At 38.7% G+C, this 27,173-nt stretch overlaps 1 protein-coding gene across 1 annotated transcript; it reads right to left on the reverse strand.

Annotated features, from left to right (window-relative positions):
* Nucleotides 1–847: 847 nt before the first annotated feature.
* On the reverse strand, nucleotides 848–27,173 carry hk2 (hexokinase 2). The gene is made up of 19 exons (XM_058636934.1): nucleotides 27,075–27,173; nucleotides 26,853–26,973; nucleotides 25,030–25,192; nucleotides 22,451–22,599; nucleotides 21,850–21,969; nucleotides 18,784–18,879; nucleotides 18,251–18,350; nucleotides 15,500–15,683; nucleotides 10,384–10,545; nucleotides 9,448–9,681; nucleotides 8,330–8,634; nucleotides 8,073–8,221; nucleotides 7,566–7,685; nucleotides 5,646–5,741; nucleotides 5,216–5,315; nucleotides 4,827–5,010; nucleotides 3,623–3,778; nucleotides 2,288–2,524; nucleotides 848–1,420 (listed from the first exon to the last, which is right to left on the reverse strand). The coding sequence occupies exons 2-19, from the start codon at nucleotides 26,913–26,915 to the stop codon at nucleotides 1,276–1,278; spliced, it is 2,763 nt and encodes a 920-aa protein (XP_058492917.1). The 5' UTR covers nucleotides 26,916–26,973; nucleotides 27,075–27,173; the 3' UTR covers nucleotides 848–1,275.

The following is a 27,173-nucleotide window of genomic DNA, read 5'->3' on the forward strand; positions in this document are numbered from 1 at the left end:
GGTTTCTCAGTTTAACAGGAGCAAGAGTAAACTGCAATAATTAGTGAAACTGACTTAAGTTCAGCCAAACCCCATTGCACTCGATGAAATGTTTGTGCAGGTTTTATAAGAATCTTGTGGTAGAACATACTGTACACTTGATAAAAAACAGGATTATGAGGATGACATGCATTGTTCCTCGCGATAAATCCCCTAAATCTTATCCAATGATCCTGTAATACTGTACTTCAGGCACAGCAGCGACGGCAGAGTACTCTACTTCAGGTCTGGCACAACATGATCACATCCCGAGAGGAACATCATGAGGTAGATTATCTTCAAGTGTTTTTACATGATTACTTATACATTTTTTTAATCTTATTTAAGTATTCTCTGTGGGCACCTTGGAGAATCTAGAACTACTGTAATTTCCTCGTGTGCCAAATGCACGTCAGAAAACTGAATGCTCATTATCAAGGTCTGCGTACAGCCATGGTAACGTTGGCTCGAGCCACAGACACTCCTGCTAATTGGGCTGAATTTTCTATATTCACTGAAATTAATTAGATCTACACTCACTCAGGCAGCTATTTTTTTCTTTTCTAAATGTAAAATGTTTCCAAGCAAAAATCAGAACAGGAGTTAAAAAAAGACTTTATTATTATTATTATTATTATTAGTTTTATTGAATATTTATCTAACACCCCTTTGAGTGGAGTAAGTAAATGTTTTAAAGTCATTAAGACCTTGGCAGAGCTCTGTTAACTCACAAATGACCCAATTACAGTATATGCTGGAGGGGAATATTCTCTATTCTCTAGTGCATGTGCTTAGGCTCATCTCAATAGATACAGTGAAATTATGTGAATAAGACGTGAACAGCAATTTTATTGTGACAGTCTTTGACGAATGACAGTGTTGTAGCAGTGGTGAGATTTACCAGAGATCAAGTAGAAAAAGAGAGGCACTTTGTGATGTTCAGATCACAGACTTCATCCAATAATGATAACAACATTAGGTATGTAACAGTCATATCAAAAAAGGTGCAACTAACACACAGACTAACTTTTGACTTCCAGATTTCATTTACCCCCTTTCCTTAAATAGTTATTATTCAAATTGAACATACGATTAAAGTGCACCTTTAAAGTGAACCTTCACACCAAAAGGAATTCAAATCAAAATGAATGTTTAGCTACAGAAGAGCGCTATGATCGGAGTGTATGTAACTATAAAGCACAGTAAATCTGTCATAGTTGTTAATTTTAATAACAACCCACAGCATATGTTGGGGGTTTAATTGTCACCTCTGTCCTTGACTCTACAGGCCACTGCTGTGATCAGAGCTGCTCCCTTCCCGCTTCCATCCTCGGATTTGTGGAAAGTCACCTGACACTGCGGTGCCAAATCCTGTAAAGTCTCTTGCATGATGATGGAGAAACTTCAGGATAAAGGAGGAAGAAAAAAGGGGGGAAAGGGTTAAGTGTTGAACACAGCTGTGGTACATTCAAATCAAGAGAAATGAACAAGCAGTGATCAGTGTGGACTCCTGACAGGAGACGAGGAAAGCTCCTCGTCTCCTGTCAGTGGAGTTAATAATGAATGTGGTTGCCTGAACAGCCATTATCCACTGGGCTGGTAGAAAGCACTTCATACATGCTACAAATATACAAGTATGTGGCTGCTGTAGCATGTAGCATGAGGAAAAACACACAGATTGGGTATAAAGGAAGCCAAAGTTGTTCTTCACTAAACACTCAGCTGAAGGGGTTGACTTTTTGTAGAGTTAGGCAATTTGGTCTATTAAATATAATTTCTCCTGATGTGCAAGTGATGTAAAAAATGTCATTCAGTTAAAGTTGAATAAATTCATGAAATGCAGCAATGCTCTCTGCGGTATAAAATGAATAATTCAAAAGCTTAATATAAATAGTGTTCTTGTTAAAGGTTAGAATGATGTTCTAATGTATTTCAATTCAGCAAAATGTCCACATCCCCACCGCACAGGTGGAAATATGCGTCTCACTTTAATGATGGCTATTCACTAATTAAGGGCTGATGTTAAGGTTTTGTGTATATCTGTGGTGTAGAACAGTGATAAAAATGTTACTTATAACATCCTTTCTCAGACCTGGAGCTCAAACTCTCAAAAAAAACGTCTTTAATGTGCTATTATTAGTCGATGAATGGCCTTGCATGACAAAAGACGCTCTTATGCTCTTAAATCATTGTGCAGTGTGTGGATGTGCTCAGAAAAGCTGGCATGTTTATGTGAATAAAAGCATATGAAAACATAATTTCTTCTTACTGTGGGTGTGTCTTGTAAAGGGTGCCATCCACTCCCACAGTAACGGAGAGATGATTTAAGTTGCGGTCCTGTCGTATCTTGTCAACCACAGCTGCTAAACCGGCACCACAGAGCTGAGCTGCGCGGTGCGCCACGGCGCTGCAAACCTCTTTCACCACTACGCTGTCATCACACGTGGTGCTGGTGAGACCCAGGTGCTGCAGAATTGAGCGGATCTGTCGCATAGCCAGACGGTCTCTTTGGGGTCAGAGAGAAAATGACAAGGGTTACACATGTGACAGGTTTTGAAAGATGTCGAGAGGTAAATAGGTAAATAGTTGGATGTTCTGACAGCTCTCACTCACACAATCCAGCCATTGTCCGACTAAGACAGGCAAACAGACAATGATTGAAGTCAGAGTACACATGCGGAGGAGAAAATTGATTTATTGGGAATGTATATCAGACTCCGCCTCTGTAGGTGGCGCTGTATCTCTCCATAAAGTAGTGCGAATGGTGAAATGGATCATGCTGTGGTTATGTTTCATACAGGGATGCACCGAAATGAAAACTGTTGGCCAAAACTGAAAACCAAAAATCAGGAAACACTGAAACCTAAATATCGAAAGAAATCATTATGCCAATTCTTTAGCAGTTTTTAGCAGACGAGGATCGAGTACAGTCTCGATAAAGTGCAGGGGATCCCAGTGAATGTCGCGGGGAGTTCATAATCTGCGCTACATGTAGCCAAGTTTTGCTCTGTGTACTCGCATCTTGTTGGAACCGTTTTATTGGCGTTCCAAACTGATCTTGGACAGACTGTAAGCAGGAATAGACAGGTGCATGCTGGCCAAGGTTTTTGCATGCGTCATCATGACATCCGGTTTCTTTTGGTCAAAAACCAAAAACATCTTTTTTGGCCATTTTCGGCTCATATGTTTCAGTCGCCAAATTTTCCATGCATCTCTAGTTTCATTATGGCATTTCATTATGTACAAGTTAATCATCAAATTAGATAGAGCATGGCTCTTGTGGTTGATGCTTTGTACGAAGAAAGACGCCGCCACTGTGTGATTTCCGGCAACAGTACTGCAGTTTGTACTTAGTCTCTTTTTACTTCTGGGTCAAAGACTCCAGTCTGACTAAGCGTATACATGCAGGAGACATTGGATTATGAATCGCATTATCCAGGTATGAAATAAACCTAATTATTGTCTTAGTCCGACTAAAACCTGACTTCTATAGATTGATCTTGGTGACATGATTCTCTTGGACAAACCCCAACATAGGATTCCAAGAATGGCCGCCGCTCGTACAAACATGGTTACTTTGACCATGTTTGTTAAAGTCACACACCTTTCAATCTGTGACAAGAATTTCGTCTCGAAGATGCCCCGGGTCTTGAGTCGTTCAGACATTTTGCCTTTGAACAGTAAGCCCCTGGTAGTGAACTCAATTAGCACATTCCTCACGATCTCTCCCAGGTACATGCCACTGATCATCTTCTCATACCTGCCAGAAGAAAACACACCAACTCAACAAGAGGAAAAGAAACTTGCTTTTTTTTTCCTCTTTTTGATCACCAAAAAAGATACATAAAAAAACTAAATAAAAGGTTTCCTGGCAACAAATATAGTTTCTAGATAGACAGTTTCAGACTATTTCATAACATTCAATACTAAATACTAAAACTAACAACTGATGAACACTCACTTTTAATAAAAAAACTTCAATCTTTCAATCTACCTTAACTTAATTATGTTATTTCAGATGGCCTTAGATTGATCGTCAAAAATATGCGGTTATGTGCAGCTAAAAATACTTCTTAGTGCTTTTCCTTGAGCAATAACAGCACTGGTTCCTTTTGATAAAACAAACTCCATCTGAGGTTACTCTAAATGCACATGTTTGCTTTTGCTCTTAGCATCATGCAAAGCTGATGTTTATGACAATGTGAGGTGAGGTCCATATTTTGCCTTTGCCACAGATTCCTGGCTCTGGAGAATGAGGTTTAACTCTGTGACTGATAACAAGCACAATTCAAATCTGGTATCTGAAGCTGGAGATGAGAAGAGATTCCAAGAAAATGCAGGATTTTGAGAATGTCTGCAATTTTAATGACCAGCTGCTGTGTCTAGGATTATAGTTAGCATAGACCATGTCCCTTTCTGCTGTTTTTTCACTGACTGGACACCTGCAGTGCATCTCATATGATGATTAACATGATATTGGTGAGATTAAGCCATTCACTTCACCCAGCACACACTGCAATAATGCTTCAACCTCACTCTGTGTGTATCACACTGTTCAATTACATAAAAACAGTGAATCGAAAGTGTGCTACCTGCAGTCGTTTCCATGAATCATGGTACAAACTACAGTGAAACATGTACAGAATCATGACATTTTACATGTCGATTAGTATATTAGTTATAAGTTAATAAGATAAAGGGGGGAAAAATGGATACGTTTTTAACACAGTGGCTCTTACTGGCATTATTCATAGTAAGTGATATCACTATCAGTACATGTACTATGTCACAAATGACCATGGTGGTACCTCTGCTTCCCCGGGTAGTTTGAGCATTCATCGACAATGCGATCAAACTGGGTGCAGAAGTCATCGAGTTCCCCATTTTCACCAAACGCTCCCCACTCCACGTTGACACACATGAGACCTTCATTCCCTTCTATCAGTTCAATGTTGCGCATCTCTTCCATGTAGCAGGCATTGGTTCCTGTGCCTAAAACAAGAGGGCAGATATTACAACATTCAGTCATTTTTATCACAAGCTTCATTCAAAACTAAAAAAACCAAACATTTTATGGTTCCTTCAAAAGAATGAGGCAACTGCTCAGTATTTGCTCAGAGTAAATTGGTTTTAACATCTAAAATAGTACACAGAGATGGAAAGATTAGATGAGATTAGGTGGAGAAAGAAGACTTACCTACGATGAGGCCCACCTCACATTTGGGATCTTCATAGCCACAGGCCATCATGGTTCCTACAGTGTCATTAACCACCGCCACGTGGTTTAAGTGAAATTCCTGGACATGACAAAGTATATTTCCTTCTTTATTGGTGCTGAAAAAAAATTAGTCTAGTGGCAGCTTTGTATACTGGGCGCTCACAGCCCTCTGCTGTCACTTTCACATTTTATTTTCAACTGATGGATCGTCTGTCGGATCTGGTCATCACCAAACATCTTTTCTCTTTTCTTCAAAAATAAAGCCATTTCTCAAAAACAACAATTGCACACTACATATATTGTATAACATTGTATGTCAGTTTTACTCTCAGAATTCACAGCCGTTATTTTTCAGTAAAGATTCAAGAGAACGTAGTTTACAGCATGCAACGTACTGTTCATTACTAACCTTTTTCCGGGAGACTGCATCTTTAAGTAACTTGACAACATCTTGTCCCTCACAGCCACTGGCTTTGAAACCCTTTGTCCACTTCAGAAGAATACCCTGGACAAAAGACCGCACAGATCTGTTTGTGTGGGTACACAGACACACAGATGGACAGACACTCTGCAAATGCACAACTGTGCAAACAATAGCTGCTTCACTGATTATACAAAGAAATCATTGCTCATGACCCTGAAAAGCAGAGCTGAATATAAAATATTGGCAGCAAACATCAATTAGTCACAATAATAATAATAATAATAATAATAAAAACAACAATGGAACTACTATTTCATTACTGTCATTGTGATAAAAGCAATACAACAGAAAATTAGACAACAGATAAGTATTTGATATACAGAAAAATACAATTATAATCCAAACCAATTATAAATAATCTACATTTAAAAAACAGGAAGATTGTAAGTACTTTAATGTCATGTACTTTATAATACCTGTCACACCACTCCTCTCTGTGTGACAGAGAACCACGCTGATACATTTACAACACAACGCAGCCCTAACACAATCAACAAGTTTGTCAAAATCTACCAAAAAAGACAGACAATGTACTATATACAGTGCCTATCATAAGTATTCACCCACTTGGATGTTTTACCCTTTTATTGCATAAATCAATAGATGCACCTTTGGTTGCAGTAACAGCTCCGAGTCTGTGTGGATAAGTCTCAATCAGTCTTGTGTGTCTTATCTGCACACTGCAATTTTGCTCCGGTCTTCTTTGCATAACTGCTCAAGCTCTGTCAGGTTGCGCGGGTATCGCCCTTTTCAAGTCCAGCCACAAATTCTCTATAGGATTGAGGTCTGGGCTTTGACTCGGCCACTCCAGAACATACCTGGTTCTTTATAAACCCTTCCTGTGTAGCTTTTGCCGTATGCTTTGGATCATTGTTGGAAAATAAATCTTCTCCCAAGCTGTAGTTCTCTTGCAGACTGAATAAGCTTGTCCCCCAGGATTTCGGTGTATTTTGCAGAATTCATTCTGCCCTCTATCTTTACAAGTCTTCCAGGGCTGGCTGCTGGAATATCCCCACAGCATGATGCTGCCACCACCATGCTTCACAGTGGGGATGGTGTGTTTTTCGTGATGTGCAGTGTTTGGTTTCCGCAAAACATAACATCTTGTCTGATGGCCAAAAAGCTCAATTTGACTCTAGTCGAGATCTAATATGAGTTTTCTTCAACAGTGCCACTCTCCCATAAAGCTTTGACCGGTGAAGAAACTGGGCAGCAGTTGCTATATGCACAGTCTCTCCCATCTCAGCAGCTGAAGCTTGTAACTCCTTCAGAGCAGTCATAGGGGTCTTGGTGGCTTCTCTCAGTAGTCTCCTACTTGCATGGTCCTCTCAGTTTAAGAGAACATGTGAATCTAGGCAGATTCACACGTTCCATATTCCTTCCATTTCCATATTCAATGCCTTGGAAATTTTTTGCTATCCATCCCCTGAATTGTACTTTTCAATAACCCTTTTCCTACTTGCTTGGAGTGTTCTTCTGTCTTCATGGTGTAATGGTACCCAGGAATACATGAATGAATTAGACCATTACATTAAAAAGCGGGTGAATAATTATGCAAACAATTATATTTTTTTATATATTTTTGTTTCATTACATTACATAGAAATCTGTTTTCAGTTTGACATTAAAGAGTTTTTTCCAATAAATGTTTGTGTAAAAAAAGCCAAATTTTAATGACCATGATTGATTTATGAAAGCAATAAAACGGTAAAACATCCAAGGGGGTGAATACTTATGATAGGTGTATAGCTGTATCTGTGATGCAGAGAAACACTTAATGTCATTAATTTAATACAGGTAGATTCAATGTGACACTACACACTTAACATTGATTTAAAGCGGTACCTGGTCCAGTTTGCTTTGACGACAGGGGAAAGAGAATGTGAATCCCAGAGGTAAGGAAGCTCCTCTCATGCCCATGTACTCCAGGAACTTTGAGATGCAGTCAACAATATGGTTGAAAAGCTGACAAACAAGAAATAAAGAATGAAAACATTATAAGACCACACAGTACCATAATCAGATCAGTAGTTTGCTGTTTACATGGCAGATTGGAGCAAAAAAGCATAGAAAAAAAGCATATTTTCTGCAAGACTTTCAGTCTTGATGGTTAGCTTTGTTTTGACAAAATAAATATATTTTAATAAAAGATAATACTGTATGAGATCCTTAAGTTAAATTTATTTTTAAAGTCCACATACAAAACAAACTTAATAGTATTAATTACAACTGTCTTTCAGCATTTTACAAAAACTCTACCCATAAGATATTCTTATCTTTATTGTTTATTCAGTTGCTATGACTACTAATTATTGTATATGTATGTGTAAGTACAAAAGCACTTCAATCCACCTCTTCTCCCGTGCCTTGCATGATCTCCTGTGGTATACTGTAGATCTTTTGGTGCATGTCGACAATTTGTCTTTGTCCACTTTGTATTTGCACCAGCAACACCCGGAAAGTAGAGCCCCCAAGGTCCAAGGCCAAAAAGTCCCCATGCTCTGATAACGGGGAATGAAGACAAAGATTCCGAAGCCAAACTCAAGACTCAATGTGAAAGAAAAATCATGATTACAACCGGAAAGTCTCTTTTTCTAACTTTAAGTTACCTGTTCCATCTGGTGTTGATCGCACATAAGTAGGAAGCATCTTGATGCTTGCCTGTTGATGGTCTTGCTTTGACAGGCCTCTCACCATCTCCTTACTCATTCTCGTCTTCACCTCCACCAGCTGCTCACGGCTCAAATGCAAGGTGTCAAGGATGCGCTGACGCTCTGCTTGTTGAGCGGCAAGACGGTAAGCTACTGCCGTTACCATGGCTGCACCTTTCCCACTGCCATCCTGTGACAGCAAAAAACGGACATCACAGTCCGGTACAAGTCGGCTTACCATCTTGTGAAGCTTCCTGGAAAACCTAGGAAAAGGAAAAGGGCAGATATTAATATCTATATTTATAATATTTAATATTTTTCTGTTGCACAAATCTAGCTAATTTAAGTTGCAAAATTGCTTTTTAGAAATGCAGCGTTGACCTGAGAAACTGACCCAAACTGTGTAGTTTGAGAAAAGACATTCATAATGACATAATCTTTTTCACCCTAGTGATTAATTTATTTGGTTTTATTTTTGTATGTGCCTGCCCTGCATGTACGAGAATAAAAAGTATATTGTGGGGCTGCTGGTGCCAATCCCAGCTGACATACGCACACCTAGGGGCAATTCGATTGTCCATTTAACCTCCGCATGTTTTTGGAGTGGGAGGAAAATGGAGAGCCCGGAGAAAACCCATGCACACACAGGAAGAACATTTCTTTCTGTTTATGAAATAAACGAAAAAAAAGGTTTGAGGGAAACATTCTGTCCCTCTTACCTATATACTAAGAGAATTGTGTTCTTTAAGAGGATGAAATACAGGTTTTGACAGATTCTTAGGATCAAACATAAACATAGAGATATACAGAAGAAAAAGTAAGCACTGATAATTATACACTGATAAATATGAATCTATATAATAATAACACATTTTATATAAGCGCCTTTCAAATAACCTAAGGACACTTTACAGAGAAGAAAAACAAAACAACCACAGCTATTCACAGCTCTTAAATCAAGTTACATGCATTCAGTGCTGCAACTACTACACAGCAGCAACAACAGAGTCCTACAGCCGTTGTGCATGTACAGTGTATGAGATACAAAGATGTAATGTGTTCACAGGACCACTTACTTTGGATGATTTTTGTAAACAGAGCCATCCACTCCAATAGTTGTACGCAGCTTCTCGACCGCTTTGTTGTCCCGAATTTGCCGTAGCACTGCCGCAAGAGTGGCAGCGCACAAGTGTGCAGCCCGTGTTGACACTAGTTGACACACCCTCCTCACAGTGATGCAGTCCTCTACTGACGGGTCCAGACCCAGGTTTCTAAGCACCTTCTCAGCGCTTGCCAGTCCTTCCTCATCTCTGTAAAAATAAAAAGAATTAATCAGCATATTATTTGTATGATCCTTAACACATTATGTGGTTAAGAAAGTGAGTGGCTGGATATCTGTCAGTGCTTGAGCAACGGCTTTGTGGTGTTCAGGTCTAAAAACAAAACAAAACAAAACAAATCAAAGAAGCTTATTCTAATTTGGACCTGCTCATTCAATCTAAATCGTGGTTGAGTAAACAGTGACCCCAATCCCTTTACTAATACCAGTGTCATTATTTTTGTTAACAATAGCTAAATGTTCTACACTCACAAATTTTGATAGAAAAACCTTCTGGCAGAACTTTGCTCAGTCCTTATAAACAATCATAGCACAGAGTGATGGTTTGTGCAGCTTATCCCACAGGCTATGTAACTTTTGTGCACACTGAAGGTCGAGAACACAACATCATCTTACACAATCTAAAGCATTTTTGTTGAGCTAGTGTAGCAAGCTTGCCTGTGGAGTGATTACATCATGCCATGTAAACATAAAATAGGAGCGGATGTATGTAATGAAAACTTAACTTTAGAGCCATTACATGGACATGCTTACACCGCAAAGGCACATTTCTTTTATGCAGGTAATAAATTGGCAGGTCAAAGTCTAAGAACCCATATTAGATTGGCACTTATGTCTGCTACAGTATCTTATAAAGTATGTTACTCAATCAAACAAACAAAAAAAACCTCACTTTTCATTCTCAATGTCATAGATGTATCTGATGTTGAAGCTTTCAGTGGTGAGGAGCTCGGCTGTAGTCTTGCCCTGAAAGAGCAGCTGCTCTTGAGCCATCTTTACCAGGATGAGACGGACCAGTTCCCCCAAGTACATGCCACCGATCATCTTCTCAAACCTGCAAACCAACACATAAAGAGGACCAAAATAGTTGAATGTCAAACATAAAAGCCTGGTAGCTGCTGAACTTCACATCATTCTCTAAGCAGATACAAAGATCTAACGTCATCTGTGCTTTGGGTGCAAACAAACAATCTGTGAGATTGTAACAGTAGACGGATTCTTATGCCATTTAACTGTGAATATCAGCAGTCATTGAATTTGACTAGCAATAATTATGACATTGTTTGAATTATACTGATAATCACAGTTGCATCTTTGCTGAAAAATTGCGTGAAAGCATTGTTGGTCGGATATGTCAGAAGCACTCCCACAAGTGAAACAAATCCAAGCACAAACATTTACCTATAAAACATTTCATCTTGCAGTTCCTTTTCGAACATGAACATGTTCTGCTCCTAAATCCCTGACATCTAAGTGTAATAGCCAGTCCAGTCTCATTCTACTTGATCTTCCATAGCTGGTAATTAGGTGAATCTGTAAAAATAATTATCAGAGAGTGAGAGAGTTGACCAATTCATACTCCAATTTATGTGAGGATGAAGGTGACGTGCTTGTCAGACAGGAGATGATGAATTTTTTTCTCTAATTGATGTTATTTTATTCACCAAAAAGTTCATAAAGTGGTCACTGCTCAGTGTTAAAGGAATAGATGGTTCAGTGGAGCTGTGGCTCTGTGTCAGCCTGGCTACAGTGCTGAAAAGAAACGTGTGACAATTCTTATTTTCTTCAGTTAAAGATGAATAATAGGCAGCTCTAGCTTTGTGTAGGGCTTTTTTCCTTTCTAATCTACGTAAAGCCTGTTTAAGAGTGCGAGAATCAGAGTTAAACTACGGTGCTCGTCTCATCTGATTCACCACTTTCTTTTTTAGAGGGGCAACGCAATCTAATGTAGTACGCAGTGAGGGCGCTGTATGGTCAACAAGGTTATCTATGAGGACGGGAGTAAAATCAGGTACCTTCAGATGTACTGACATATGGCACCAAGTTAAATAAAGGTTGCACTGTCTCTGTCTCTGACTGTTGCTGTATTTTTATTTATGTTATTGTAATTCATTATTGTACAATCAAATGTGAGTAAATAATGATCAGTAAGGAGAGGGTTTTGAGGAACTATGTTTAAGTTATCAATATCAATACCATAAGTTAAAACAAGATCAAGGGTGTGACTAAGGCAATGAGTTGGTTTATTAACGTGTTGAATAAAACCAATTGATTCCAACAGCGAGTTAAATGCTAATGCAAATGGATTGATTAATAATCTAGTATTAAAAATGGCTGCTACATCCCCTCCTTAGCCTGAGCTTCTAGGAATATGGGTGTTAGCATGAGTGGGTGGAGTTGACTCATTTAGACTAATGTAATCTTCTTCATGTAACCAAGTTTCAGTTACACAGAATAAATCAATACAATTTTCAGTTATGAGATCATTTATTAAAACAGATTTTGAGGAGAGTTTATTTAACTCATTGGCTGCCCCTCTATTTTATTGTCGGTATTAATCTTTATTAAATTAGAATGTCTAACTGTTTGATATTGATTTATTTACTTTAGTAGGTCGGGGGGCAGACACAGTCTCTATGGGGTTTTTAATTGGTGACTGCTCGAAAAGAAGCACAGGGAAGCGTGAAAGACTGCAACTCTGTGTCCTGGTCTCAGCTCTGGATTGTCATGGGTTTCTAATAAACTTTCCTAAACTTCTAGATAAGAGAGCTGCTCCATCCAAAGTGGGATGGACGCCGTCTCTCCTCATGAGACCAGGTTTCCCCAAGAAGGTTTGCCAGTTATCTAAAAAAAAAACAATGTTGTATAATAATAGGACATAACTGGATAAACGTATGAAAAGTATGAAAAACCCAGGACACAGTCTGATATTCTGTAGTTGCAGTGTTTCATTCATTCAAAACCTCTTAAGGGAGTTATTTTTTTTACGTGAGCTATTTTACGTGAGCACTACATGCATTTGTTTAGTTTGTAAATAAATGTTTACACTTATTTTACAGCACCTTAAGCAACTTATAATACATTCTAGCTTTTGCTCAATTGATATATTTACAAATCTTAAGCAAATACAGCATTTCTTGTCTTCACACATTTTATAGGTTATTAAATACATAAATTACATGTGAGGAGTAAAGAATTATGGGGTTCAATTCCACTAGTCTTTTCAAAATGTTTTAGGCGTGTCGGAAATTATGGCTTTATGATGCACAGGAGTCATATGGCCCTTTTCCACTATGGTCCCAGCTCGCCTCGCCACAGCACGGCACCATTTAGGTTTGTTTGTAGGTACAAAAATAGTACCTACTCAACATGGGCGGAGTCATCACTACATGGCTGCATGTAAAACTGCCATGACATTGTTTTACTGCCGTGACTTGTAAAGCAGTTGTTTTCACTGTTACTGAATCATTAGAATCAATTAATTAAAAATATTTGTTCAGTACTTAATAATCAGGCTCCGCTTGTAATAATCAACATGTTTAAAATAATTATGCTTAGAAAAAAAAAATAAAGACTGTAACAGATGTTAGCCTACTGTTGGAAGCTTTTATCCCTTAACCATTAATTGATGCTTATAGTGATGATCGAGCATGGAAAATGCTCACAACTCCTAACCCTAAAAATATAAATAAACAACATGTAATTTGTAAACACAAGAAACCGATGTGTCACCAACTGGTGAGAGAACAAGAAGACAAAGCTGGATTTGCAGTTTTGTTGATGTAGTGAAGTGAAATACGATATGGTGTCAACACGGGGGCTTTTATTCTGAAAAAAAAACCTAAAAACCCCGATGCTTAATGTTTATCACCTATTAATTGTTAAAATCAGTGCTTGAAGTGAGAAAAAAACCAGTGCCAGTGCTCCCATTACCCACATGAGGGATGTATCCCTGTAGGTAAAATAAAATCATGAAACACTAAATTATGAAAATCTTCAGTAAATAAAAGATACAATAAGACGTTAGTGACGTCATTAATTTATTCAAATATTTAGTCTATAATAAAATAACTGAGAACTGGACTTATCTTTCACATTTTGCCAATTTCTAGATTCAGTTAATCGTTAACATTTCCAACAATTATTTAAACTTCAAGCACACAGTCATTTTATCTGGTTTTCTGTTATTATGCTGAATAGCACTAAAGATTAGTGAAAAGTTAAAGTTAAAACAAGCTAATAAAACAAAAATATTGTATTCTATTGTTTGAAAATACACTTGCCTTAGGAAGCTGCCTGCTGATTGGCTACTGAGTTTTGGAGCTGTCCATCTGGACCTCTTTCCCCAAGTTTTCCCCATCAACATCTGGCAAAATAATTTTAAGTATCTAATGTTTATAATCTGACAAAGGTTAGATACTTACAATTATAAGTTCCAGAGAGACACCGACTCCAATTCAGTGACTACTTCTGGGCCATTAAGTAGTCACTCCAAAACTCATTTGACAATAAGCAGACATCTTCCTGAGGCCCGCCCATGGTCAGAATCAGAGAGCGCAAAGAACAAATCAGGGATTGCAAAGATCAAGTGTATTTTCAAACAATAAAATACAATATCAAATTGATATTTTATTTGCTTCTTTAAAAGTGTTGTTTGTTTCGAAACAAGTGTTATTTGAAAATATTGACCCAAATCTAATTCCATCTAAAATGAGTCACTGTGATTTTAAAACAGCTCATTGTAATCTCTGCATTTATTATCAAATTATTCATCACTAATACAGTGAAATTGAGAGGAAATGGGAATATTTGCGTTGCAAGTCAATTTACGGTTTGCTTGCACTCCTAACATTTTCATTTAGGGGCCTCTGTGCACCTGGACGGGAAATGTATGTATACATATACATATATATACATATATGTATACATATACACATATATATATATATATATATATACACACACACACACATATATACATATATATAAATATATATATATATATACATATACACCTAATATATATATATTATTTAAGTGGGTGTGTTATTGGAGGATAGCATTTAAAATAAATGCTTGAATTATTAAACAATAGGATAGATTACATTTTCACACATTCACGTTCTTATCATTTTCAATCAGCTTAATTGCCAAACCTGAAGCTTTTCAGATTCAATCAAATGGGGTGGGAATAAAAGCAATCTAATCACACAACGTGTAATGGCTTATTCAGTGCTGCTAGAGGACGTTGCACATGAAAGACTTCAGAGACCAGCGAGATCTGCTAGGTTACGAGGTTCATGTCAATATCACATTATGGAATCAATGTCAATTGACTACTTAAGACAACTGCAGATTTTACCTGAAGCTGGCAAAACCTGTACTGGATTAGAAGTTGATTTTTTTTATTATATAGTCTCTGTTACCTTATGATCCCGACTATCAGAAAAAAAAACGGAGGACTTGGAAATAGTAGCAATACATGACTAAATTCACAGTCTGGAGCCCTGTGGAGGTCCATGACCTTTGACCCGAGTGGCAATTTGTGCAAAATTTAAAAGGATTCCCTGAGGCTGATCCTGAAAGACTATGTTACATGCTTTGTCTGCAAATTTAAACAAACGTATAATCAGTCACAGTAATAACAAATGAGTCTGCTGCAATTTGCAAACTTTTGTCACATAAAGGTTGCAAGATTCCATGAATCTTCCATCCCTTTGTGAACCCCAGCCATAACCACCTGATCATATTTTGAGCCACTGAAAGGACATGCAACACAAAGACTGAATAGAGTATTTGTAAGTATGAATATGAAATTAGACTGACTTTCCATTAACAGTAAACAGCAGCTATAGTAATTTAAAATATGAGTAGGTCAGACAACAGATGGTAAATATGGTGATGTGAACAGTTGGAAATAAACCCCAATACAAGCCTGGCTGTAGTTAAGTTGACTGGAGCCACTACTACAATGAAACTTACAGTATGTTGTATTAAGTGACACTTACAGTTGTTTTCCAGGGTTAAGAGAGCCTGCATCTATTTCCCGGTCAAAATCAGAGCGCAAGTCCTCGAGGGCGCCATCATCTCCAAATGCTCCCCACTCCATATTAACACACATACGCCCCTCATCACCATCCAGCACCTGCAGGTTCCTCATCTGTTCCATATAGCAGGCATTGGTGCCTGTGCCTGGAGGGATGTTGTTACAATTACTCAGCAATTCTCATCTCAACATAAGAATGACAAAACAAGTTTATTGATTTTGGTATAAAACCACACTGCCATGCCTAATAAAAAAACATTAAATCTAACAAATGAAATGTAACTCCATTTTTTTTTTTCAGATTTGCAGCATTGATTTGCTCATAAAAACACCGTAATAATAATAATAATTACTATTATTACTTGGAAATCACTCCAGGGGCAAAAAAAAAGCAGAAATGGCAGAAACAGAAGGTGAGAGGAGAGATGGACTGAGAAAACCACAACATTCAACTTATTGCAAGACACAAATATTACTACAATAATAGATGGAAGACATCATCAAGTTTTCCCTTCTCATCTTTCAGCAGCCCTGCTGTTTAGATATGTATTTGTAATTTTTCAATTTGTAATTAATTTTAGTGGAATTCTAGCTAACGACACTTTAGTGATAGCAGTTCCACAGTAATAACAACAATCTCTGCACAATAGTGTTACCAATTTTTAGACTGCAGTAGGAATACATGCATTTGTTTAGTTTGTAAATAAATGTTTACACTTATTTTACAGCACCTTAAGCAACTTATAATACATTCTAGCTTTTGCTCAATTGATATATTTACAAATCTTCTCCGGCTTCCTCCCACAGTCCAAAAAAAACCATGCAATGTGGGGATAGGTAAATTGGACACTCTAAATTTACCATAGGAGTGAGTGTGAGAGTGAATGGCTGTTTGTCTCTATCTGTGTGTGGCCCTGCGATGGACTGGCGAACTGTCCAGGGTGTACCCCGCCTATCGCCCGATGTAGCTGAGATTGGCACAGCACCCCCCGCGACCCTCTGGCAGAGGATAAAGTGGTAGATGATGACTGACTGACTGACAAATCTTAACAGTAAGAAACATTTTTTAAAAGTTACTGACAGGTTTGAGTTGGGCCATACTTTTCAGCCCAGTTGACAAATCTGAAAAACCTGAATGACTAAGCAGAGAAACACCATACAGCAGTGGCAGTCAATTAAAACCCTAAGTGACCCAAATAGAGAAAGGTTAGTCAAACCAAGGTCATGTTATTAAAGGTCCTATAAAGCAAATACAGCATTTCTTGTCTTCACACATTTTATAGGTTATTAAATACATAAATTACATGTGAGGAGTAAAGAATTATGGGGTTCAATTCCCCTAGTCTTTTCAAAATGTTTTAGGCGTGTCGGAAATTATGGCTTTATGATGCACAGGAGTCATATGGCCCTTTTCCACTATGGTCCCAGCTCGCCTCGCCACAGCACGGCACCATTTAGGTTTGTTTGTAGGTACAAAAATAGTACCTACTCAACATGGGCGGAGTCATCACTACATGGCTGCATGAAACTGCCATGACATTGTTTTACTGCCATGACTTGTAAAGCAGTTGTTTTCACTGTTACTGAATCATTAGAATCAATTAATTAAAAATATTTGTTCAGTACTTCCTCCATGACTAGAGCACAAACTCCGTCTGACACAGTCTCTGGACTGAAATACAGTGGCACGGTTTGTGATGCCGCTTGAGATCAGCAGAGCTGTCGCTAAATACACCAGACTCTGTTAAATTTTGGGACTTTAGACATTTCCCTGGTAATTGTTGGAGATTAACCCACGTTTTTAGGATTGTTAAGTCTATTTAACTGATCTACAGTTCGGCATTGTTCGGCTTGATTCTTGTGTCGACATCTCTTCCTGTGAGAGCACTCTGGCCAATCACTTGCCGACAGTCTGACGACGTCACGCATAGTATTGCCTAAGCACGCGTGGAACCTCGCCAGAGCAGGTACTAAAAAAAGTACTATGCTAGTGGAAATGCAACTTAGCCATGCCAAGGTGAGGCAAGGTGAGCCTGTGGAAACACGGCAAAAGTTTGCTCAACTCCTCCTCAAAAACAGTGTGGATATAAAAACTCTCAGTGCCTTTAATCATGGTCTTCCATTCACTCATGTCACTGCACCTGCTCCTTCATGACTGCCTCTGTTTTGCTAAGTAGCTGGGATGTCTTTGTCCCACAAATGTGTCTTATCTGTGTGAAAAACACACACTAAAGCTCTGACACAAACCTAAAGACAGGGAAATTAAGTAAAGAAGACAAACAGAAAGTGGAGCAGACTGGCTGTGAGGCTGCAGGTGCTCCTGATAAAGAGGAAGGTGGAGAGAGAGAGAGACAGAGAGAGGGCAGAGGACTGCTACTTAACTAGGCTGCAGGTGCTCAGGAGAGAGAGAGAGAGAGAGAGAGAGAGAGAGAGAGAGAGAGAGAGAGAGAGAGAGAGAGAGCGAGAGAGAGAGAGAGAGAGAGAGAGAGGACGATAGCTCTGTTTATATGCAATATGTCAACTACCACCAAAATGGTGAAAATGTCACTTACTCTACATGTTATCGGACTGTTTAGGTCAATATTCTGCACAAGCACCGACGAACCGGGATGTTTGTCATTTGAATTTTGTCTGTATATGTTGCTGGTTCATGATAAATGAGCGCTCTAATCCCAAGAACAGTGCACAACAGTTCACTTTTGTGTTCACTCACCCAAAATAAGGCCAATTTCACAGAATTGATCATCATAGCCACAGGTCATCATGGTTCCTACGGTGTCATTGACAACTGTCACAATATCAATGTCAAAGTCCTACAATGACAATAGATATAATAAAATAAACAACACCAGTCACTGAAGCACATAGCCGCATTATCTCGACATCTAAGGTTTGGAAGATGAACATAAATATCAGCAGCACATACTTTACTAAGTTAGAAGTGTGGTAATAGACAAACAATCACTGTTTTAGAGATTTAGAGAACTTGCTGGACAATGTCACATCATTCATCATCATCATCATCCTTCTAAAACAGGAACGACCGAACAAGAGCAAAAAAAAGTTTTTCCTGGCAAGTCTTTCTTGTCAGGAACACTTTAGGTCAATAAAGCCATATTTTGTGGTTTGATAAGCAATGTATGTCATTTACATTTTAATTTCTTTGTAGCCATTAAAAAAACAGATGCATCAAAGTCGTCAAAAAATTTGCATGAAACTATAATGTGCTATGTATATAAAACTTACTCCTCGCTTTTTGATGGACTTCCTCAGAAGACTGACCACATCTTTTCCCTCCACTCCACTGGATCTGAAGCCTTTGGTCCAAGATATCAAAACACTCTGCAAATCGGGAACATAATGATGTTAAAAAAACATCCATTTCATTTCAGCCCGAGTACATGGTATCCTTACTTGATAATGCATTAATGTCTTTTCTCAAGGAACTAGATTCAAAATAATTCACTTCCAAACTATTTCCTTTTCCAATTCAGTAGACCCCAAAAAAGTATTTTCAAATGAAGAATATGACATTGAAAAGACGCAAGCCTGAGAACTTGTTGCCCTTTGGAACATCCTTTAAGACACGGTTAAATAAAGATTGACAGTAGGGAGCAGGCTAGTTCAGAGACATGTTTCCATGGTTACTGAGCACAGATGAATTCACAGCAGAAGCGAGGATATATGATAGAACGCCCCAAGAACTTGAACTCACACGACAATGACAGTGCATTGGAAGTCACCTGTAACTATCATGTGATCATTGAGGTAAACTGAGCATGTGAATGCTATGGTAAACAGGAAGTTCATTCCCTCCTCTGCTGTTGCTTTTCTTAAAGAGCTACTATCACGAGACAACAACAGTTAAAGAAAAAGGATTTCTGTTATGAGACGGTGGAAGTGTAAATGTAGCTTTTTGTTCACAGTTTATTGTCTGGCTGTAGCCAATAAGAACCAAAAGGAAACAGTATTTTCAAACTTTTCTGTTTTGGGGTCTAAAATACCAGGAAAATGTGGATGACAACAGGCATATTAGGAAGTTATACAATTTTAAATGAAAACAAAGTCCTGAGGCCTGTCCAGGTGTGTAACCCATCTTTCATCCTGTGTCAGCTAGGATCGGCTCCAGTGACCTGTGACCCTCATGTGGAGGATAAAGCAGAAAATTCATGAGGATGCAGTGTATAAATAACTACACTATCATGGAAATTCATCTCAAATAATAGCACTTAATTCCTCTATTGCATAAATGTATTGAAAGTTGTCAAAAGTTATTAAAGGCGACAACGAATGCTTGTATCACACATATATGTTAGTTATGGAGGTCTACTTACATATAATAACTTGTTTTCATGGTTAAAATCCTCCTAATCGCTGCAAACGAGGCGATCAAAATATCTCCTTACTGACGCTCTCGTCAGCCGCACTGTTTCAGACCAAAATCACACCCCCAGAACGTGGACTGTGTTGTGATTGGCCAGCCAACGAGAGCTTTCCCACTGTCCTGTGATTGGCCAGGTACCTGGAAGTGACGTAATCGATAGGCCAGCTCTCAGATACACAGCTCCCCCTCTGGCACGGTGGATGCTCTGCATCTCAGCAGCTACAACGAGAGTAGTTCTTCTTCTTCTGCGGTTGAATGTACGCAACCGGATGTGCCCGGACTAGTGCCCGCACCAGGAGGCGCTACGGTGGTGAGAGGAGTGGTGAGGATTTCTGATAACGACATCAAATTACGGAAGTGCCGATCCGCTTCGCAGAGCCCAGGAAAACAATACAACACTATTTTCTCAGCAGTGGCTGAACTGTTGTTCTGAAACCTTAGGGTTTCATAAACGAGGTAATGACGCAGATACACACACACACAAACGCAGCGTTAATTGGAGCTTCCGGTCTATGTCGCCTTTAAAAGTTGTCAAATGTATGTGAACTCATTTGAGCTTCTTTGAGTCCATGTCCACACATAAAATAAGTAAAATTAAAAACAAACTAAAAGCAATAAAGTCCCCACGCATGTTGGGGTGTGGAGCAACCGCTATAGTCATTTTGTGGCCATAGAGAGAGGCCAGCAGCAATAATTTGTTGTATCAGAGTATAGCACAAGGATTTTGTTACTAAAGGTGTGCTTCCTGTTGTCAGAAGGTGGCATAATGAGTGTCTTGGCTGGTCATCACCATTGTATGGCGGCCCATTTCCACCAGCAAGAAAAAGATGAAAATTTAGGATTGAGAGGAAAAAATGCTAATTTAAAATTATGAGAGAGTAAGTCCTAATTATGAGATAGTGAGTTGAAATTATGAGAAAGTAAGTCATAATTATGAGATAGTGAGTTGAAATTATGAGATAGTAAGTCAAAGACTAATAACTATGACCTACTCTCTCATAATTCTTCCCTCTAAAGCCTATGTTTTCATCTTTTTTTTTATGAGAGCAGAAATGGGCTTCCAAATGATTGGCCCTAAGATGTGTTATGTGCTTTATTTCCCACTCGGCATGAGCGAATGATGTATATGTTGTTGTTGTGGTTGTTGGGGGGTTGGAATGAAGTCTTGAAAACGTATAGTTGTCGCCGTAGTTATTGAGCTAATAAAATGATGACGAAAAAGAACAGCCATTGGGCAGCAGCCTGCTGTGTCCTATTCCTGCAAAAATACTTTTGGCCACTAGTTGCCAAGGTAACCTGCATACAGAAGAAAAGAAGGAGCTTGGTGTGCACACCAGGTGGTCAAAGATTAAGTGAAAAAAAGTTCTCTAATACTCTACAGACAAATCAAATATTAAAGAAAACATTATTTAAAAGACAGTATGGATGTGATTTGTCAAGATCAATAGGTAGAGAGTTGAACAGTGTTAGGAATCTTGAGCTCCTTTAGTCACATATTGACATGTTGGAATAACCAGTCAGGCTCGATCAGTTGAGCTCAGCCGTCAGGCAGGTACATACCAACTTAAAAGGTTCAGTTATATAAAGAGGGGCAAGAGCATTTCAAGCTTTAATGTCAAGGGTGCCGCACAGGCAAGAAATAGAAAGGACAGGAAAGGGTAAAACAATTATATTATCAAACAAACTATAATTGAAGAGGAATTAATCCTGTGTACTCTCCTAAAAAGAGGTTTTACAGCTAAGGTGACTGCAACAGGCAAATCCCAGAGTGATTAATGAGTTACTAAGAAACAGCTACGAGGTAAAGGAATCACTGGAGCTCATTAACATGTCTTTTCATGAGTCTACAATAGACTAATCATGGTGCTGATTACACCATGTCTGCCCATTATTTCAAATAAAAAGAGGAAATCTTCAAAATCACTCACCTCGTCCAACTTAGTCTGCACACACGGAAAAGAAAATGTAAAGCCGAGGGGAAGCTTCTTCTCCTTTATGCCCCTTTTCTCCATGAAATTAGACAGACAATCAGCAACGTGATCGAATAACTACAAAATAGAGCAAAAAAACAATTTCTTTTATGAATAAACCGCTGAAATACAGCCTTTATGTAAGGCCGAGGTCAATACTTTTTCTGTTGTCTGCATTTCTAAGACTTTTGTAATCACTGACAATACACATTTAAAATTTCATGAATGGCACAGTAAAAAAATGTAAAAAATTAAAGAATGACCAATACTGAACACATTCAGCTACACATTTATGAAAGTTTCACTATGACTGCAACTCTACAGCAGTGTGCACAGGTGTCAGACGATCAGAGATTCTATTAGCAAAATCAAAGAATGAGCCAACAGAAAAAAAATCAAATCAATATTTGGTCATACCACCCTTTGCCTTCAAAAGAGCTTCAATTCTTCAATTCTAGGTACCTGCACACACGTTTTGAATGGAAGGTTGTTCCACACACACAACTTTTATTTATTTGTTTTTAGAGACAAACAAGGACAGGGTCACAATGCGTCTTACCTCAGACCCACTGCTTCTCATGATGTGTTCAGGAATGTCATAAATCTGGTTTTCCATCTCCACCTTCTGCTTCCCGTTAGCCTTGACTTTGACCAAGAGGACACGGAAGTTGGCTCCACCAAGGTCGAGAGATAGAAATTCACCTTCCTCTACAATAAAATACATAAGATGCTATATCAGTTACTACTGTTAGTCACTTGTTGTCAAAAACTCCACCTTAAATCCACGATATAGTCACAACAGAAACAAGATAAAACAGCAAGATGCAAAAAGATCAACAAATAAGTGAATCAGAAGTCAACTCTATGCCATTTCCCAAGATCTTATTAGGCCCGTGCAGACTCAAATTATCTATACATTATTTAATACAGTATTTTCAAAATGCGTCACATTTGCCCTAATCTCAATAATGAAAAAGTTGCATTCGCACTGGAAGTGAATTTTCGCACTGTGGGGCACAATTCACACCACAAGATCCTTCTCTTTCACACGAATGACCAGATGTCTGCATATTTTGGGCTGGAAGAGAAGACAGGTGGAGTGGGTATTTGTTTTCGACATCAACCATGGCTGGAGTAACAAGGAGGACTTTTGTGGAAACGTCAAAAAAAAAAAAAAAGAAGAAACCAATGTTGTGTGTGGTTTGAATGACAGTTTTTTCCGGTGCTTATTGAAGATGACGAGCAGCGTAAAATCAGGGCCATGATACCCATTGCCGTATTTTCCAGACTATAATTTGCGCTTTTTTTAGTAGTTTGGCTGGCCATGCGACCTACAATTAAAAGCGACTTATAGATCAAAATATATCAAAATATACGCTATGTCATCTATGACCACAGGAGGGCACCGTCCACACTTGTGACAATTGAGCTCTGCTACTGCACCACCGAAAAAATTACACGACTAAACCATAAAGACAGAGAGCACACAGATTAAACTCCACCAAAAAGAAAAAAGCTATACTGCAGAATTTAAACTGCAAATTATAAAGTATGCAGCCAAAAATGGTAATTGAGCAGCAGAAAGAAAGTCTGGAGTGAGTGAAAAACTTGTCAGGGACTGGCCATCGTGGACTGAAAGTGCGATGGTCAGAGCTGGAGGAACGAGTCCACAAGTGGGTTCTTGAACTGTGTGCTGCTGGCAGGGGTTTATCAACGGTGCAGTTACGTCTCCATGCATATGTAGTTGCCAAGGAGATGAAAACGATTTTGCTTCTTGGTGCTCTCACTTCGTGCAACGCAATCACCTGTCAATCAGACCACGGACCACGATGTGTCAGAATCTGCCTCCAGACTTCCAAGCCAAGGTCGACAGTTTCCGTGCATTCATTGAAAAGCAGGCAATGACACACCAGACCATATAATGCAACTTATGTGACTTATAAATGTTTTTTTCCTCTTTGTGACATATTTTTTGACAGACACTTCAAAATATAGTACGTCTCCTTTGAGTTTCATTATCGGTTGTTGTCAGGCCTGGATAACTACATGCTTTGGACCCAAAATAAGCATGTGCTGTGATTTTCATTGATTTCATTGAGTTAAAGTTTATAGAAATAAATGTAATTATGTGGATTTGTTAATAACGTTTTATATAGTTCTGTCCAAAGTAAAGTGGATATGACCGATTTTGACTCTACAGTTACTGCACATAGTGTAATTTTTGTACTACACATCTGCAGTCTTTTTACTTCAGCAGTCTACATTTTTCAGTGTGCAGGTGTGGTAATGTCATGGCCGTCTGTGTTCTCTTGTGTGTGTACCATCTGCCTGTTTTCCTATCCTATGCCTGCTGCCCTGTGTGACCTGCATTTTATTTTGTATTCAAATAAATGTTAAGTTATTACTTCCTTGAACTGTTATAGCATTGCTAAAACAACAAATCTAATGGTGGCCTAAGACTTCTGCACAGTACTGTATGTCTGCAAGCTTTTTAATCAGGAACCGAAGAATATTTTTTGAATAATAATTTGCTTGTCCGATAATTTATAAACATATGTTTAAAGTATGTTGAATTACTACTTTCCTCTATCTAACATGATGCCATCAGCACACTATGGTCAAAGTGTAAGGGGTCAGTGCTGTTCAAGAACAACATAGGGCATCGTCACTCTGAGTGAACTTGGGGTTTTAGAAATAAAGAAATTGAGAATTAAAACAAAACACAGAGTGACAAATGTGTCAACTGATGTTATGAATGTATCGAGTTCCGCTGGTGTCTGAGAATCAACCCTTATTAGCTCAAGAGGAAACGTTAGTGAGGTGCGAGTGAAATTGTTTTTGAAAAATCACAGAAATAACGTGACTGTCAGTGTTTTATTGCCTGTAGAGTTCCTGCTGAGTGCTGACATTACGTTAAATATGATGATCAACAAAGTAATATTGATGACCTCAAGTGTGTTGCTGGTTACTCCAACACTGTTTATTAACTAATTTTAAAGATAAATAATGGTGTCACAGCTCTTGATGTGCATTGAAGGAAGGAAAGTGTGTTGGTGCATGCTGTATACTATACATCCCCCATGGAAAACAATGTTCCTGATTGCATGTTGGCAGATATTACATGAAATAGGGTTTTACCTGTTCCATCTGGAGTTGAGCACACAAACGTGGGCAGCATTTTGACAGCAGCTGTGGGGTTGGTGTCTCTGCACAAGCCTTTGTCCATCTCTCGTCGAAAGGTTTTTGACAAATCCACCAAGGTTTTATCCGACAGTTGGAGATTATGCAGGTATTTGTCCACCTAAACAATTTTGAAGAGAAGAATTCATTACTATACCTAAAAAGGACACCTAGTATTTTATAGCAGATGAAGGCTATTCATTCTCCATTCTGTTTTGACAGTGTCTATTATTATTGGTATTTTATTTTATTTTATTACAGCACTTGCTCAGTGAACACCGAGTAGGCAACGATAAGAAAACACTATTTTCTTGTGGTAGCTAAATGGATCAGTTTTCAACTTAGTAACACTATATCTGTACACTCACCTTCAAAGAACTAAAAGCCACTATTGTCTACTTTCTAGTGAAGTTCTCCATCTTTCTGTTCCATTGCATTCAGCTTTTCCGCTTCCGTCGCATGGAACACACTCTAGACTGAACTAAAAATGTTTGAAAAAGAGCATTTTGTTTGCTCTTACAGGGCAGACAAAGGGAAACCAGTGCTTGTATTTTTAATTTCTTACTGTGTCATGCTAACATTGTACACCATTACATTACTGTTTTTTGTCAAAATTATTGTTTGTAACCTGTCTTCTATACCTAATCTGATATTTATTGCATCGTGTGCTGCTGACCTCTTGGCCACCCTTGGAAAAGACCAAAAGAGATTGCAATCTCAATGAGTTTTTACCTGGTATGTAAAGATTACAGGAAACATAGTTTCAAGTGCATCTTATAGGCCACTTTATTTTCTCCACTAGAAAGACACTTCTTTAGAAACAATCATTTCTTCAATTTATATTTTGCTTTGGAGCAGGGCTATTCAATTACAAACTCGGCTCTGCCACATTTTCAAACAGAATTTAAAATGTAAAACCAGCGCATATGTATGAAACACAATATTACATAAAAAATCATGAAAGAACTGTACATGAACAGAATCTGAGGTAGTAGCAGTCATGTTTTAGGTAGCAGGTACTTTTTTTAGTACCTGCTCTGGCAAGGTTCCAAGCGTTAAAAATACTTAACAATCTTAAAATGTGGGTAAATGTCTCAAATCTCAATATTTATTAGGAGTCTGGTGTATTTAGCGACAGCTCTGCTGATCGTGAGCGGCATCACAGACCCTGCTGCTGTATTTCAGTCCAGTGACTGTGTCAGACGGAGTCTGTGCTCCAGTCATGGAGGAAGTACTGAACAAATATTTTTAATTAACTGATTCTAATGATTCAGTTACACTGAAATCAACTCCTTTACAAGTCACTGGTCACTCATTTGTGTGTAAAACAAAGTCAACGCAGTTTCACACAGCTGTGTAGTGATTACTCTGCCCACGTTGAATTGTTTTGTGTGTATATGCAGTGGATATGCAACCAGTGGAAAAGGGCTATAAGAGGTTGCTTTTGGGCCACATATGGCCCCCGGGCCGCCATTTGAATAGGCTGGCTTTAGAGGCCACACATGAATGGCAGCAGGTACACACTTCCTCATGTGTTAACCACTCTAGTGGGTACTTTAGTGTGCGTCTTATGACTCACTAGGGCACTTTAGTGCTTATAATTACTGGCAGAGCACAAAAATTAGCACTGAAATGAGCAAAGGCTGACCGAGTGAAAGTGGACGTGAGGACATCCACGTTAGAGTGGGCGCGCCCCTGTGGTGTTTCCCCACAGTCTCACAGTGACGTACACGCACTCAAAACATCCGTGAAACAAACCCCGTGTTTTATAACATACTCACTTTAAGCGCCTGGCCATTGTAGAGCTCGGTGCTGTAATTAGCCAGCAGACCTGAAGCTGACATGTTTGTTGACCGATGTGCGACGACTTTACTTCCTAACCGTTCTCCTGCTACTTTTTACCTGTAAAGAGTGAACAGAAAAAAGGCCTACAATCACGAAAACAGTAAATATGTTCGCACACCGCTCGGTTTTCCGTCTACAAATCGTGCGAAAACACTTACAACACTCGACCGAAACGCTGGCGTCGCACTGTAAAGAAACTTCTAGCTTCCTGGACTTGGCAGTTTGTTGACGTCATCACGAGTTCTTGGCGCTGATTG

This window comes from Solea solea, chromosome 8, assembly GCF_958295425.1.
Source record: "Solea solea chromosome 8, fSolSol10.1, whole genome shotgun sequence".
Lineage (NCBI taxonomy): Eukaryota > Metazoa > Chordata > Actinopteri > Pleuronectiformes > Soleidae > Solea > Solea solea.

Excerpts from the sequence above, each read along its gene's own strand:
- hk2 (XM_058636934.1), bottom strand. The coding sequence starts at position 26,915 with ATGTCAGCTTCAGGTCTGCTGGCTAATTACAGCACCGAGCTCTACAAT. Across the intron at positions 8,222-8,329 it reads ATCAACACCAGATGGAACAG|AGCATGGGGACTTTTTGGCC; the intron begins GTAACTTAAAGT and ends CCCCGTTATCAG. Across the intron at positions 3,779-4,826 it reads AACTACCCGGGGAAGCAGAG|GTATGAGAAGATGATCAGTG; the intron begins GTACCACCATGG and ends TTCTTCTGGCAG.